Below are 13,319 nucleotides of genomic sequence, written 5' to 3' on the forward strand. Positions count from 1 at the left end.
GGTGGTCAGTGTGTGTCATAGTGACCAGTTATTCCCAGTTGTTCTGCTGTTAGGGTCAATTTGCATATTACCCTTTTACTATATAGGATTGATTTCAGAGAGGAAGGGGAAGGAAGAGAGGGATAGAAACATCAGTGATGAGAATCATTGATCGGCTGCCTCCTGCACGCCCCACACTAGGGATCAAGCCCGAAACCAGGGCAAGTGCCCTGACCGGGAATTGAACCGTGACCTCCTGATTCATAGGTCGATGCTCAACCACTGAGCCACGCCGACCAGGCTCCCCTTCTCATTCTTTAACCACCACCACTCATTGGCTTGGGCAGTAAGATATCTCCTATGTAGACCCTTTCAATGAGGGCCAGTTTTTCCACTTGCAGGATATGAGTCTGTTTGAGGGTCTCTGTTTTGAAATTGAGCCTTCGGGAGAAGGTTAGTAAAAACCGCATATTTTCAAAAACATGCTGATATTTTAGGAGTCCAGAGAATGGCACTTTCTTATCAGGCATGGCTCAGGTGGGATGCATGGAGGGGTCCCTTCTCCTCTTTCATGGACACCCTCCTAGTTTAAAGGCCCCGTCAGATGTGCAATGTGTCAGGTAAAAGACCCTTATTCACCCTTTATCTTCTCATGGTCCTTGGTAAGGGTCTAGGGATTAAAAAAAGTGAGTGTAACACAAAAACTATCCCAGGGAACGGGAGATGCGTGGAGTGGCCACGGTGCTGCCGGTAACGACTGAGGAATGTGCACCTGGTGGGAGGTTTGGGATGGTCCAGCGTAAGGAACAGGCCGGGGAGGTTGGTTCACTCTCCCCAAGCCCTCCTCCCGAGCTAGGCTGAGCATCACGGGCTACTTGGGATCTTGGAAGACATCTGGTCAACCAGCTCATGTTGCAGGTGATGCTCAGATTCAACGTCGCCCTGAGGCCACAGGGCACAATGGTGCAGGTGCCCAGACTCCCTGGGTTCAAATCCTGGCTGTGTTACTACCTGGCTCAGTGGTTTAGGGCAAGTTACTGTGCGTCTCACTTTCTTTATTTGTAAAATGGAGATTTTTAACGACCAACTTCATTGGATTGTTATGAGGAGTAAGAAAACATATGTTTAAGTGCTTAGAATAGAGTCTGTGCCCTGTGAACTCATAATATAACCATTCATGAGTGATTTGCTCAAGGTTGCACAGTTAAACAGTGGCAGGGTGTACTCCCAGAGCCAGGAGGCGGGTGAAATGCATTCTGGGTGGCGGCAGAAGGAGCCCCCTTACTGTGGAACATACGATGCCCAGGTGAGCCACGGGCTGCAGAAAAACAGCCTCCCCGACCGGAGAAGGGGGAGGACGGCCCCGGGCAGAAAGGACTTTCATTCTCAACGACACCCAAAGGTCCTCCTTGTATGGTTTGGCAAACAGCTGCCTTTGTTGGTGGCAGCGGTACAATTCGGGGATAAAGGCCTCCACTGTGAAGTGCGCAGGTATTACGCCAAGGTTGAGCGTGGCCTTAAAGACAAGATAAAGCACATTTTCTTTAGATTATAGAGAAACGATCCAACGAAGGTCTTGTTTCTGAACAGCACACCCCAAAGGGCAAAAGGACCAACCAGAGCAGCAATGACAAACCCAAGCGGTGAGTGAATTCAGGGAGCAGGTTGTCGGGAGCGATAAGAACAGCTCCTGGCCTGGAGGGCGGAGGGGAGCTCTCCGAGTCCGTGTGTAATTCTACGAGCAGCGAAGAAGCTGCCTGTGTTGAGTTTGCTTCTTTTCAGAGACCTGCTGGCTTCAATGGCGTATTCCACGGGCACAGAGAGGACAGGGTGGCACAAAGGACGCAGGTGGCACACCTGTCAGAGAGCTTTCTGGAGTCTGATGTGGGCAGTGCCCTCTGCTTGCTGTGTCAGGCGCTGGCACACCCCCAGCCTGCCCACAGCTGCCGAGAGCACACGTTACTGTCTCCCTTAGCTCGGCTCTGCCACTGGCTTCTGTGCCCGGGTGAGCATATCTTCGCTCTTTCTGCATTGTTGGTGATTCTGTATTGACATCGGGAAAAATGGCTCCTCAGAAACGGTGTCCCAAAGCACATTTTGCGCACGATGCTAGTAGAAACCAGCAGCACAGCAGACCAGCCATACACTGAGCAGAGAGACAAGGGAGAGAGACAGCCAGCAAGAGTCCTCCTAGGACCCCACTCATTCCCTGTAGTCAGAGCAAGACCGAAGTGAGGAAAACAAAACAGCCCGGCCGGTGTGGCTCAGTGGTTGAGCGTCAACCTATGAACCAGGAGGCCACGGTTCGATTCCCGGTCAGGGCACATACCCAGGTTGCCGGCTCGAATCCCAGTAGGGGGGATATTTCTGTCCCTCTCTCCCTCTCCCCTCCTCTCTTTGAAATCAACAAAACATATGATTTAAACAAAAACCAAACCAAACCCAAAAAATCTGAGCAAAGACATCGAAAGCTGCACACTGCACACAAACCAGGTACCAGACGCCACAGAATGGGGTAAGAATTAAACATTTAAACAAATGGCCAAACAAACAATAGCTACAACAACCAGGCCCAGGGCGGGAGGGGAGTCAGCGTGGAAACCCTGAAGTTCCCAGTTGGTGGGACGTTAAATGGACAGCCACTCTGAGAAATACTTTGCAGCTGTTTCAACAAAACAATTAACAGGAAAGAAACAGGAAAGTGTGACTCATACATGGCGGTTGGGGTGGGGGGCCGGCAGCAGAACCTACTATAAATATGTTTTAAAAACCAAAGGAAACTATATTTTTAAAAGATAAAGGAAGGTATGACAATGATGACTCATAAGTCGAGAATGTTAATAAAGAAATGGAAATTATTTTTAAAAGACCAAATGAAGATTGTGATGTTGAAAAGTATCATAAGAAAGGGAAGGAGCAGAGAGAAAAAATATTCATAGAAATAATGCCTGAAAACTTCCCAAATTTGGTTTTTTTAAAAGCCCAGCTGGTGTGGCTCAGTGGTTGACCATCGACTTATTAAGCAGGAGGTCACAGTTCGATTCCCCATCAGGCACATGCCCCAGTTGTGGACTCAGTCCCCAGTAGGGGGCGTGCAGGAGGCAGCCGTTAGACGTTCCTCTCTCATGGATGTTTCTGTCTCTCTATCCCTCTCCCTTCCTCTCTCTCTAAAATTAAACAAACAAAATGACAACATACCAGTTCACACACACAATCAATTTTGGCTTCAATGTGGACATTTAATCCCTCGGGCATCGCGGGTGGGAAAGTCGTGGGCAGCGCTCTGAAAAATACGTTGGCATTTCCTCAAAAAATGTGAAATAGAGCCGAAACCGGTTTGGCTCAGTGGATAGAGCGTCGGCCTGCGGACTGAAAGGTCCCAGGTTCGATTCCGGTCAAGGGCATGTACCTGGGTTGCAGGCACATCCCCAGTGGGAGATGTGCAGGAGGCAGCTGATCTATACCCCTAGGGCCCTCCCAAGGGAAACGAGGCCCTCTCCACGCGGGAACTTGCCCAGGAATGCTCGTAGCAGCATCGTTCACAAGAGCCAAAGGCGGAGACAACCCAGGTGTCCAGGAACCGATGAACGGACCAACCCAACGCAGCATCTCCGGACAAGGGAAGAACAGGGGGTGGAGCCCCAGCGCACACCACGGCCTGCGAAGTGACAGCAGCCAGCCACCCGGACCCCACACATTCCAGAACCTCATTTACCCCAGTGTCCAGGATCCGCAAACCTACGGACACGGACACGGACGGGCGGTTGCCTCCCGCTGGGAGGAGAAGGAAGAGCGTTCGGGCAGGGGGCGACCGCTCATGGGCATGAGGTTTCTCTCGATAAAATGTTTTAAGATTAGATTACGGGGATGGTGGCACCGCTCTGTAAATCCACTGCACAATCCAGTTATCCGGCTGAAACCCATGGGCCCGGACACTTGGTGGTTGGACTAGGTAGTAGGCACATTATATCTCAATCAGCCTGTGGGGAAAAGTCGGGGCGGGCCGGACACACAGAACCCCATCAGAGAAGAGAGGCCTTCGGGGGCCTGAGTGCAGTGCCCTCACCATCCCCCACAAGCTGACTTCTAGGAAGTTGGACTTCGTTCCCTGTGACCCAACATGCCTCTAAGGCAGGGTGGTACCCTTCTCCCTTCCAAGGGCCATTGGATATGCTTTTAAAAATAGATTTTTATTGATTTCAGAGAGGAAGGGAGAGAGAGTGAAACATCAGTGATGAGAGAGAATCATTGATCAGTTGCCTCCTGCACGTTCCACCCTGGGGATCGAGCCCGCAACCCAGGCATGTGCCCTGACCAGAATCGAACAGGGACCTCCTGGTTCATAGGCCGGCGCTCACCCACTGAGCCACGCTGGGGGGGCCATTTGGATATTTATAACATCATTTGCAGGCCATATAAAATATCAACTTAAACATTAGCCTGAAATTGGGTCAAACATTCTATGAACTCACCCCTAAGGCCTTGGCAGGGCCAGACCGGATGATTTCTCAGGCCTTATACAGCCCAAGGGCTGGACGTTCCCCCCCTGCTCTAAATCGTCAGGGTGGTCTCAGAGCAGAGGGAATCTGAGGGTGACACGTCCCAAGAATTCCAATCCTGGAGCGATCCCAAGGCACCCTCACCCTGAAGAGCAGCCTCCAGGTGGGCAGCGTCTGTGGGGTCTGATTGCCCTCCTCCCCGGGCAAAATCCGGATTTGCCCCCATTTGCAATTCAGCTTAAGAATCCTTCCTCTCCGTCAGTCTGCGGACTGGGGGGTCCCGGGTTCGATTCCGGTCGGGGGCACATGCCCAGGTTGCGGGCTCGATCCCCGGTGGGGGGCATGCAGTGGGCAGCTGATCAATGATTCTTACTCATCATTGATGTTTCTGTTTCTCTCTCCCTCTCCCTTCCTCTCTGAAATCAATAAAAATATATTTAAAAAAAAAGAATCCTTCCTCTCTCTGAGTTTGTCCTTCTCTAAATCCGTTATTCCGTCTGCCTGGCTCTGCAGGTGGAATCACCTCTGGAGCACCTTCCCAGGTTGCGTGTCTGCGTGCGGGTCGGGAGCTCACCTATCGCCCGGAGAACCACAGAGCAGCTCCTGCCTGCAGTTAGACTCACATCCTGGAGAGAGAGACTCGCGTCAGACGCTTTAGCTTAAAGGGGGAGGAAGGAGACCTTCACATCAAACGTGAACATTGTGACGGTGGCTCACAAACTCCCGGAAGGTCCGCGGCTGCCCAGGCGCGCAGCACAGCGCAGCAGGGGCTGGAACCTGAGAACCAGGAAACCAGAACTCCGACGACCCGCCTCCACGGCTGGCCTCGAGAACTCCAAGTTCAACCAGCCCCGAGGGGGCAGAGGCACAGGTCGCCCCGTGGCTCAGCTGGCACTGGCGGCCAACTGGGTCCCCAGGCTCCATGGAGGCCCATAGCCTGGCTCTTCAGACACCAGACACGGTGAGATGAAAAAGACACTTTTGTTTAATCAACCCCAGGCGCCGGGTAAGGAAATGCCTCCCTGTGCACTTCCTTGGCCGGGCATTGCCCACGGGCACCGGGGCGGAGGGGAACTGCTCGTGCCAAGTGTGCGGGCAAACTCCCGGGAAAGGGTCAATTAAAGGCAGAGTTTTGTGGGCTTTTAAAATATATATTTTCACTGATTTCAGAGAGGAAGGGAGAGGGAGAGACTCTCAGAGAGAGAAACAACGATGAAGAGAGAGAATCACTGATTGGCTGCCTCCTGCACGCCCCACACTGAGGATCAAGCCTGAAACCTGGGCATATGCCCTGACCAGGGATCGAACCGTGACCTCCTGGTTCATAGGTGGACGCTCAACCACTGAGCCACGCCGGCCGGGCGAGGCAGAGTTTTGACTGGACTCCGGTCTATTGAGAGAATGTTTGGAGAGCGGCGTGTGGGCGCGGACAGGCTAGGTGTGCCCGAGAGACAGACCGATCAGTCCTGGGGGGGCTCCTCCTCGCTCACAGCCCGCCCCCTGGAACGGTGCCCGCGGGCGCCAACCTTGGGGACAGAGGAAGCCGTCAGTGCTGGGGTAACTCTCAGCTGCTCAGACGCCCGCTCTCACCTTCTCCATCCATCCCGGGAGGGAGGGCTGTTTACGCCTTTACTGGTGCTGCCCGAGCAGGACGTGGGGCCCAGAGCTGAGGGCTGAGCACTCGGAGGCATGGCCCGCTTCCCAGACCTTCAGCGCGGCACCTGCCGGGCAGCACCTGTTCAACTACTGTCCGCAGTATTTTTTCAATGAATCACCTGCTGCTTCTCTGAATTTTGTTTCCTTAACTGATCTCAGATGGTTGCTCCGAGTTGTCCCTTTGCCCCAAGCGCATGGACTTTGCTTCCCACATCCAGCAGCACTAAGTGCTCCTCAGAGGCGCGCTGTGCCTCAGGGGAGAAGGAGCCGGTGTGAGCTGGGTCTGGTCCCCCAGCCTGAGGCTCCCTCCGGGATCCTGGCCAAGCCGCTCCCTCCCGGAGGCGATGTCCTTGACTGAAGTGGGGCTGACGACAGTGCGGCTCCTGGAGGGGCTGGGAGGTTGCCTGGTGCCTGGAGGGGCTGGGAGGTCGCCTGGGGCAGGGCACGCATCCTGCCCGCTGGCGGGCCACTGCAGAGGAGAAGGCTGGCCAGGAGGGCGGGTGCCTCCTCTTCGAGAGTCTGATCCCAGGCAGCGGAGGCCTCGCTTTCCCTTTGGCAGGCGAGGCGGGAAGTTTAAGGACCTTCCTTGTCCAAGGTCCTGGGAGGCAGGTGGCTGGTCCCAGGCCTCTGTGGAAAGTTCCCACAGTGCTCACCAGGTTCTGACAAGCGCACTGTGTATCCAACTTTGTTCATTTAACAACACTGTGTGCCCGCACCCCCCATCCCCCGCCCATAAATCAGTGGTTCTCAACTAGGTCACATCCTGGGAACTGAAAACATACCCACCCCTGGCAAAGGGCCCAGCCCCCGAGATTCTGGTTTAATTGGTTGGGGTGCAGCCTGGGCGTTAGCATGTGTCCAAGCTTCCCAGGGGACTCCTGTGCACCTGAGATTGCGAACTGCTACCCTAAATACTTAGGATGGTCTTTTTTCCCTTAAATATATTCTTATTGATTTCAGAGAGGAAGGGAGAGGGAGAAAGAGAGAGATAGAAACATCAATGATGAGTGAGAATCATTGATTATGTGCCACCTACACATCCCACACTGGGGATTGAGCCTGAAACCTGGGCATGTGCCCTGACGGGGAATCGAACCGTGACCTCCTGGCTCACAGGCCTGCCGGGCTTTAGGATGGTCTTTTAAGAAAAGATTGCTAGGGGGCCTCGAACCTAATGGGTGCCCTTATTTTTGTCATAAAACTCACCTGTGCGTGGAGGCCGGGCACCCGTCCGGGGTCCCCACGGGTGTGGAACCTGCTGATGAAAGCGAGGTTCCCCCCACGTAACGCGTGTTTGCTTTACATGAAGTCCTCCGTTCAGAGACTGGCTTCAGGACAAAGAGAAGGAAGGGGAACGTGTCTGAACAAAAGGAGTTTTCCTTCGAGCCAGGCCGGCCTGGAGCCTCCGCGCAGCGAAGTGGCCCCTCCTCCCCTGGCAGACACCTCTCCACGGCGGCGGGGTTCCTCCCGGTGGCTCCATGAGGACAAAGGGCGTGCCCTCCCCGGCCAGGACGCCCGAGCCTCTCCTCTCGCTGCTGCGGTCCATGCCAAGGCCCCGGGACATGCAGACGCTTCCTGAGGGCCCGACCCGCCACCATGAGGCCCCACCTGCGGAGACTCGCCCACCTGGGCCGCGCTGCCCGCTGGCTCCTGCTCTTGGCCGGGTTGCTTTTCCTCCTGTTCACCCTGCCCGCCTTCGTGAAGGAGCCGAATACAAAGCCCACCAGGTAAGAGCCTGGCCTTGTCCAAGCTCCTCATTTGTTAGAGGAAACAGAAAACTCTGGAGGGAGGACTGGGGAACTCGGAGACACGGCTGTGCCCTCGTGGGGGCCGCGGGCCGGGAAGCCTGGGGACCGTGGAGGCGGTGGGAGAGGGGGTGCCACGGGCACGCAGGCAGGGGTTCGAGAGCAGGTGTATGTCCCCCCGGGACTGTGAGTTTTCAGGGCAGCTCTGGGGTTAAGTTCTCACGTGCCATTCAGTGTCTCGAAGCAGAAGACTTACCCCGTGTATTCATTCATTCACTTCATAACCATACTCTCCCCAAGAGTCCGTCACGCCGGGAGGCAGCTTCAACGCTGGGCCTCGAGAATCCTTGGAAAGGATTTTCTAGACCAGTTTTCTTTCATGTATATCTCCTTCTATTGATTTCAGAGAGAGGAAGGGAGAGGGGGAGAGAGAGAGACATCAACCATGAGAGAGAATAACTGATCAACTGCCTCCTGCACACCCCACACTGGGGACCGAGCCCTCAGCACCCCGGGCATGAGCCCTGACTGGGAATTGGTTGATGTGCAACCACTGAGCCACACTGGCCGGGCTAGACCAGTTTTCTTAGAGAATAAACACATCTCCAGCAGTGAGAGACCCTGTTCTTTCTAGACTCAATTTTTAAAATTGTGTTTCACTCTTCTTAAAATCTGACAGCAATGCAGGTTCTCATGAAGTTTACAACAATACAGAAAGGTGGAGCAAGAAGGGAGGGTCTCTCCATTACACCCCATCTCTACCCACTCTTCTGGGGTGAGCACGCTTAATACCTGGGTGTATGTGTAGTTATGATGTTATTGTAGCTAACACTTCTGTAGAACTCTCTAGGTGCCAGGCAGGATCCTAAGTGCTTTCTGTGAATTAACTCCCTAATGCTTATGATTCTGCGCATCCTGAAACACAGAGAGCTTAAGTGAGTCACCCAGCTCACCCTGCGAGCAAGTCGCAGGGCGGATTCAAACCCAGCGTTTGGGACCATAGCCTGTGCTCTTTACCGCATGCTATGCAAGCCCTAACGTGTGGGTAAACGGAGGGGTCGATAGGTAGGGAAGTAGGTGGGTGACAGATGGATAGATACACATTGGTCCACATTATGTCACACACCAATAACTTTATATAGATGAAATTTGTCTATCTTTTCCCTTATGGCCACTAGACTTTGTGCATTCCTAGGAAAGTCTGCCCCAGTCCAAAATGACATAAATTGTCTTCCATATTTTCTACTTTTGCTACGTAAGCTCAAATAGTTACTCTACCTGAAATTTACTTTTGTGTAGGCCTAAATATGGGTTTGTATATGTTGGAAGTCTTTTGACTGCAAATGACAAGAACTTGACTCGATCTGGTTTACATAAGAAGGTAAGGTGCGCTGTCCGCTGAGGCTCAGTAGCTGGGTGTCGTCCCAGGCACCGGAAGGTTGCCTGTATGATTCCCAGTCAGGCTGTGGGCTCAATCCCAGTTAGGGGGCGTGGAGGAGGCAGCCGAGTGATGGATGTTTCACTCTCACATCGATGTTTTTCTCTTTCTCTCTCTCCCTTAAAAAAAAAAATGCATATAAGCATAACCAATGGACATAAGACACTGCGGGGTAGGGGAGGCCAGGGGATTGTCAAGGGCGGGGAAAAAAAGGACACATATGTAATACCCTTTGTAATACTTTAAGCAATAAAAAAATTAAAAAAAAAAAAAGCCAACAAGTAAGAAGCTAAGGGAGGGAGAGAAGCTCAGAGAATGAGAGTGTTTGGGGCGCCGGCCCTCTGGGAGTGGAAGTGGGGGTGAGCTGTGGGGGAATCGTGACCAGGGTCCCTGGCCTCCTCGGAAGGAGACCGAGTACCCGGCCCTGTTTCTGGTCCGGAGCGTCCTAAAGGTGGAAGGGGGTGGGCACTGACCCTGGGATCGTGTCCCTGGGAAGAAGGCCAGTGCCCTCTGCCCACCCGGGGCCTCCACAGCCCAGGATGCTGTGGAGGGCAGCTCAGCCCGGTCCGTGGAGGGATCCGAGCCCCAGAACCGCCCAGGTACCCGCTGGGGCGTGCAGGAGGCAGCCAACGGAGGTGTCCTCTCACATCGATGTTTCTTTCTCTTCCCCTCTCCCTAAAAATCAGTAATCGATTCTTAAAAAGAAAGAAAGAAAGAAAGAAAGAAAGAAAGAAAGAAAGAGACAGAGAGGGAGCTGTAAACCGCCAACCCCACGGGGAAGGAGAGTATCCAAGGTCAGGAAACCTTGGTGTGTGAAGGTCACTCATTATCAAAGCGTCCGTTGGCACTTTTATGGCACTTTTATGGCACTTTTATGGCATTCCAAGGTCAGGAAACTTTGATGTGTGAAGGTCACTCATTATCAAAGTGTCTGGCACTTTTATGGCACTTTTATGGCACTTTTATGGCACTTTTATGGCACGATCATATCAGAGTTGGAGGAGATTTGCAGATAGTAACCTAGGCTCCAGGGGTTTTCTGTGTGTTATCTCTGATTATTTGTTTACAAAATGAAGAGGAGGAGGCTCAAAAGGTTAAACAGATTTGTGGGATGGTGTGGTCACCGCAGGAGGGATAAGGAACCACCCTGACGTCCAAGGTGGGGCAGCCTGTGGACAAGACTCGTTCCAGCCGGGGCCCAGGGTGGGACGGGGAGAAGGCAGCGTCCGCACCTGCCTGAGCCGGGACATGGAGGCAGCGGGAGCATCGCAAAGGGAGAGAGCGAGCCACGGCCTAAAACGGGGAAAAGGCCGCCCGGTCGTGAGGGGAGGCTGATTAACGCTGAACATCTCGAACCCAGTGCCAGGCCGCGGCCTCGGCCTCGGTCCCTGACCGTCTAGCAAGCCTTTCAGGTGGACACTATCATCACCCTCACCTCCTCGTACAGATCCAGGAGGTCAGGACACTAGTCCAAGGTCACCTCCTCACTTCAGCTCAGACCCAGCGGCCACGCCTCAGCCAGGACCCCAGGCGGGTAGCACCCCGCCCTCTATCGCAGCCGCCGGGACACGAGGCCACCAACCCAAAGTTGTTTTTTTCTGAATTTTTTGTGGGTGGGAACCAACCGTCTTATTTGTCTCCACTTCCTGGTCATCTGAATGGGGCCTGGGGACATTGCAGGGCCACACGGTCCTCGACTCTCTCGCTACCGCATTCCCTTCCCGGGAAAGATCGCTGTCTCGCCAAGGCTTCAGGCCTCAATGAGTTTTGAACATTTAGTCTTGCCTTTGCTCCCAGGTTCCCCCTCGTGTGATGTTTACCTAAGAATTTAGAGGGAGGCCCTAGCGGGTTTGGCTCGGTGGACAGAGCGTCGGCCTGCGGACCAAAGGGTTCGGGTGTGATTCCGGTCAAGGGCAAGTACCTTGGTGGCAGGCTCCTCCCTGGCCTGGGCCCCGGTCCGGGCACGTGCAGGAGGCAACGAATCGATGTGTTTCTCTCACATCGATGTTTCTCTTCCACTCTCCCTAAAAATCAATGGAGAAATATCCTCGGTGAGGATTAACAAACGAGCAAAAACCAAAGAATTTAGAGGGAGGAGGATGCCAAATTGTTTCATTTATGGACTAGAGCAGTGTGATCCTTGCTAATGATACATTTATTTTTCAAAGTGCAACGTTTTATATTCTTACCTCCCAAATAGGTCAGAATTAGGAAACTAAACTGCTTCTGGCTTTGCCTGGTCCTCTGACCTACAGGCTCTTAATAGAAAAAAAAAACCCTCCACCCCGGCCCAGCCCAGCCCAGCCCAGCCCATGGTGTATAAACCCACTCAGCATGTGGACGGAAGCAATTTGAACATTCAGCAAACACCCCACCTGAGAATCGGTAATGCCTGGATAAACACCCAGCGCCTTAGCAATCCCAGGTGTGTTTAATTACAGGGAAGTAAAATGAAATAGAGTGGCGTCATGTTGTCACGACCTGGGTCATTGCTAAGACTTCCCGTAAAAATAGAGGTGGCATTTGTGGGCTGAAGGGTTGGGCGGGGGCCGCTGTCTCTTGCCCCTCGATGGGCCTGCAGAGAGCGGCCCGGTGCTGTGTGTCCTCAGGGTGGCGCTGCGGGCTGACAGGTGGACCGGCCCAGCCCACCCGCCGCACCTGCCCCCGCTCACAGCCAGGCAGGTGCTGGACGCTGGCAAGGAAAGCATCCAGGGGCCTCTGAGGTTTGGGGGCGGGAAGTGGAGGCGAATCCAAGAGCCAGCCCAGGAGCAGCAGCTGTTTGCCAAGCGGGTAACACCTCGGCTTCCGCGCTGCCCTTGGAGCTTGAGCTCAATTATCAGCTTAAAGGGCAGCTCGGGAGACCCATCCCGAGCCCATGCACTGTCTTTCTACTAAACAGAGCAGCACAAATCCATCCCCAGCTTTCCCCGTGCACTGGCGGGCATTCTCTTTTTTTTTTGTTCTAAATATATTTTCATTGATTTCAGAGAGAGAGGGAGAGAGAGCGATAGAAACATTAATGATGAGAGAGAATCATCTATCGGCTGCCTCCTGCACGCCCCACACTGGGGATCGAGCCCCCAACCCCCGCCTGGGGTGGCATTCCTTCAGAGTGAATACTCAGGGGGTGCCTGCCATCTCAGGAGCCGATGACCCCCTCTTTCTCTTGAGACTGACCTCCTCCTAGGCACAGGGTGGACCCCAGGATGTCACCCACCGTGTCACCCAGACCCCTGGCCAGGGATGGAGAAAGCACCCAAGTGGGTGAGAACCTCGGCCCCCAAAATGAAACCCTGGGAGCACAGAGAGCCGACAGTCCCCAGAACAGGCGCTAGGGGGCGGCCGGCCCCCACCACGTGGGCTGAGAAAGTGAGAAGGAAGCGGCCGCACAGGACCCGAGCCCGGAGCCCCGGTTCTGGACCCTCCGAGAGGCTGTCACTCCTCACCCCTGGGTTCCTCCGGACACTTCCATCCTCACGGCCGCAGGCAGCTGCTGGCTGGGGAGCAGCACCTCAAGCCAGTCTGTAAGGCAGACCCTTTGCGAGGCTCTGGATTCAAAGCCAAGGTTGGCAGCCCTGGTCTTGACATAAATGCGTCTCTTCCCCATTTTCTTTGAACAAGGTTACCATTGTTCTCTCCACTTCATTTAAAAAAACAAAACACAAACAACCCAAGGTTGACTGAAGGGCACCGACATGCAAATCCAAGGTGACAGCTCTCAGGCCAGACAAACTCCTTCTTAGACCTCAATCTGGAGCAGTGTCCCGGGCGCCACGGAGAACCCGGCAGAGAGGAAGGGAGAGGGAGAGAGAGAAACATCAATGGTGAGAGAGAACCACCGACAAGCTGCCTCCTGCACGCCCCACACTGATCCCCGCTGGGCATCGAGCCCGCAACCTGGGCATGTGCCCTGACCGGAATCGAACTGTGACCTCCTGGTTCATAGGTCCGGGCACCACCACTGAGCCGAGGGTGGAGGGTGGAGGGGAGGGCAGGGGTCGG

The 13,319-nt window shown here is 54.1% G+C and overlaps 1 protein-coding gene and 1 long non-coding RNA gene across 2 annotated transcripts in view; one reads left to right on the forward strand and one right to left on the reverse strand.

The window, feature by feature from the left end:
- Nucleotides 1–1,483: 1,483 nt before the first annotated feature.
- LOC106724437 lies at nt 1,484–5,434 on the reverse strand. Its single transcript, XR_001360234.1, has 3 exons — nt 5,053–5,434; nt 3,178–3,262; nt 1,484–2,022 (listed from the first exon to the last, which is right to left on the reverse strand). It is a non-coding gene; the product is annotated as an uncharacterized LOC106724437 (long non-coding RNA).
- Nucleotides 5,435–7,205: 1,771 nt separating this feature from the next.
- ST6GALNAC1 (ST6 (alpha-N-acetyl-neuraminyl-2,3-beta-galactosyl-1,3)-N-acetylgalactosaminide alpha-2,6-sialyltransferase 1) overlaps nt 7,206–13,319 on the forward strand; it is an 11,218-nt gene continuing 5,104 nt past the window's right edge. Inside the window, 1 exon segment of the mRNA XM_014531735.1 lies at nt 7,206–7,861. Coding sequence (XP_014387221.1) covers nt 7,731–7,861 — 131 coding nt within the window. The 5' untranslated portion in view covers nt 7,206–7,730.

This window comes from Myotis brandtii, unplaced genomic scaffold (assembly GCF_000412655.1).
Source record: "Myotis brandtii unplaced genomic scaffold, ASM41265v1 scaffold825, whole genome shotgun sequence".
In the NCBI taxonomy this organism is placed as follows: Eukaryota; Metazoa; Chordata; class Mammalia; order Chiroptera; family Vespertilionidae; genus Myotis; species Myotis brandtii.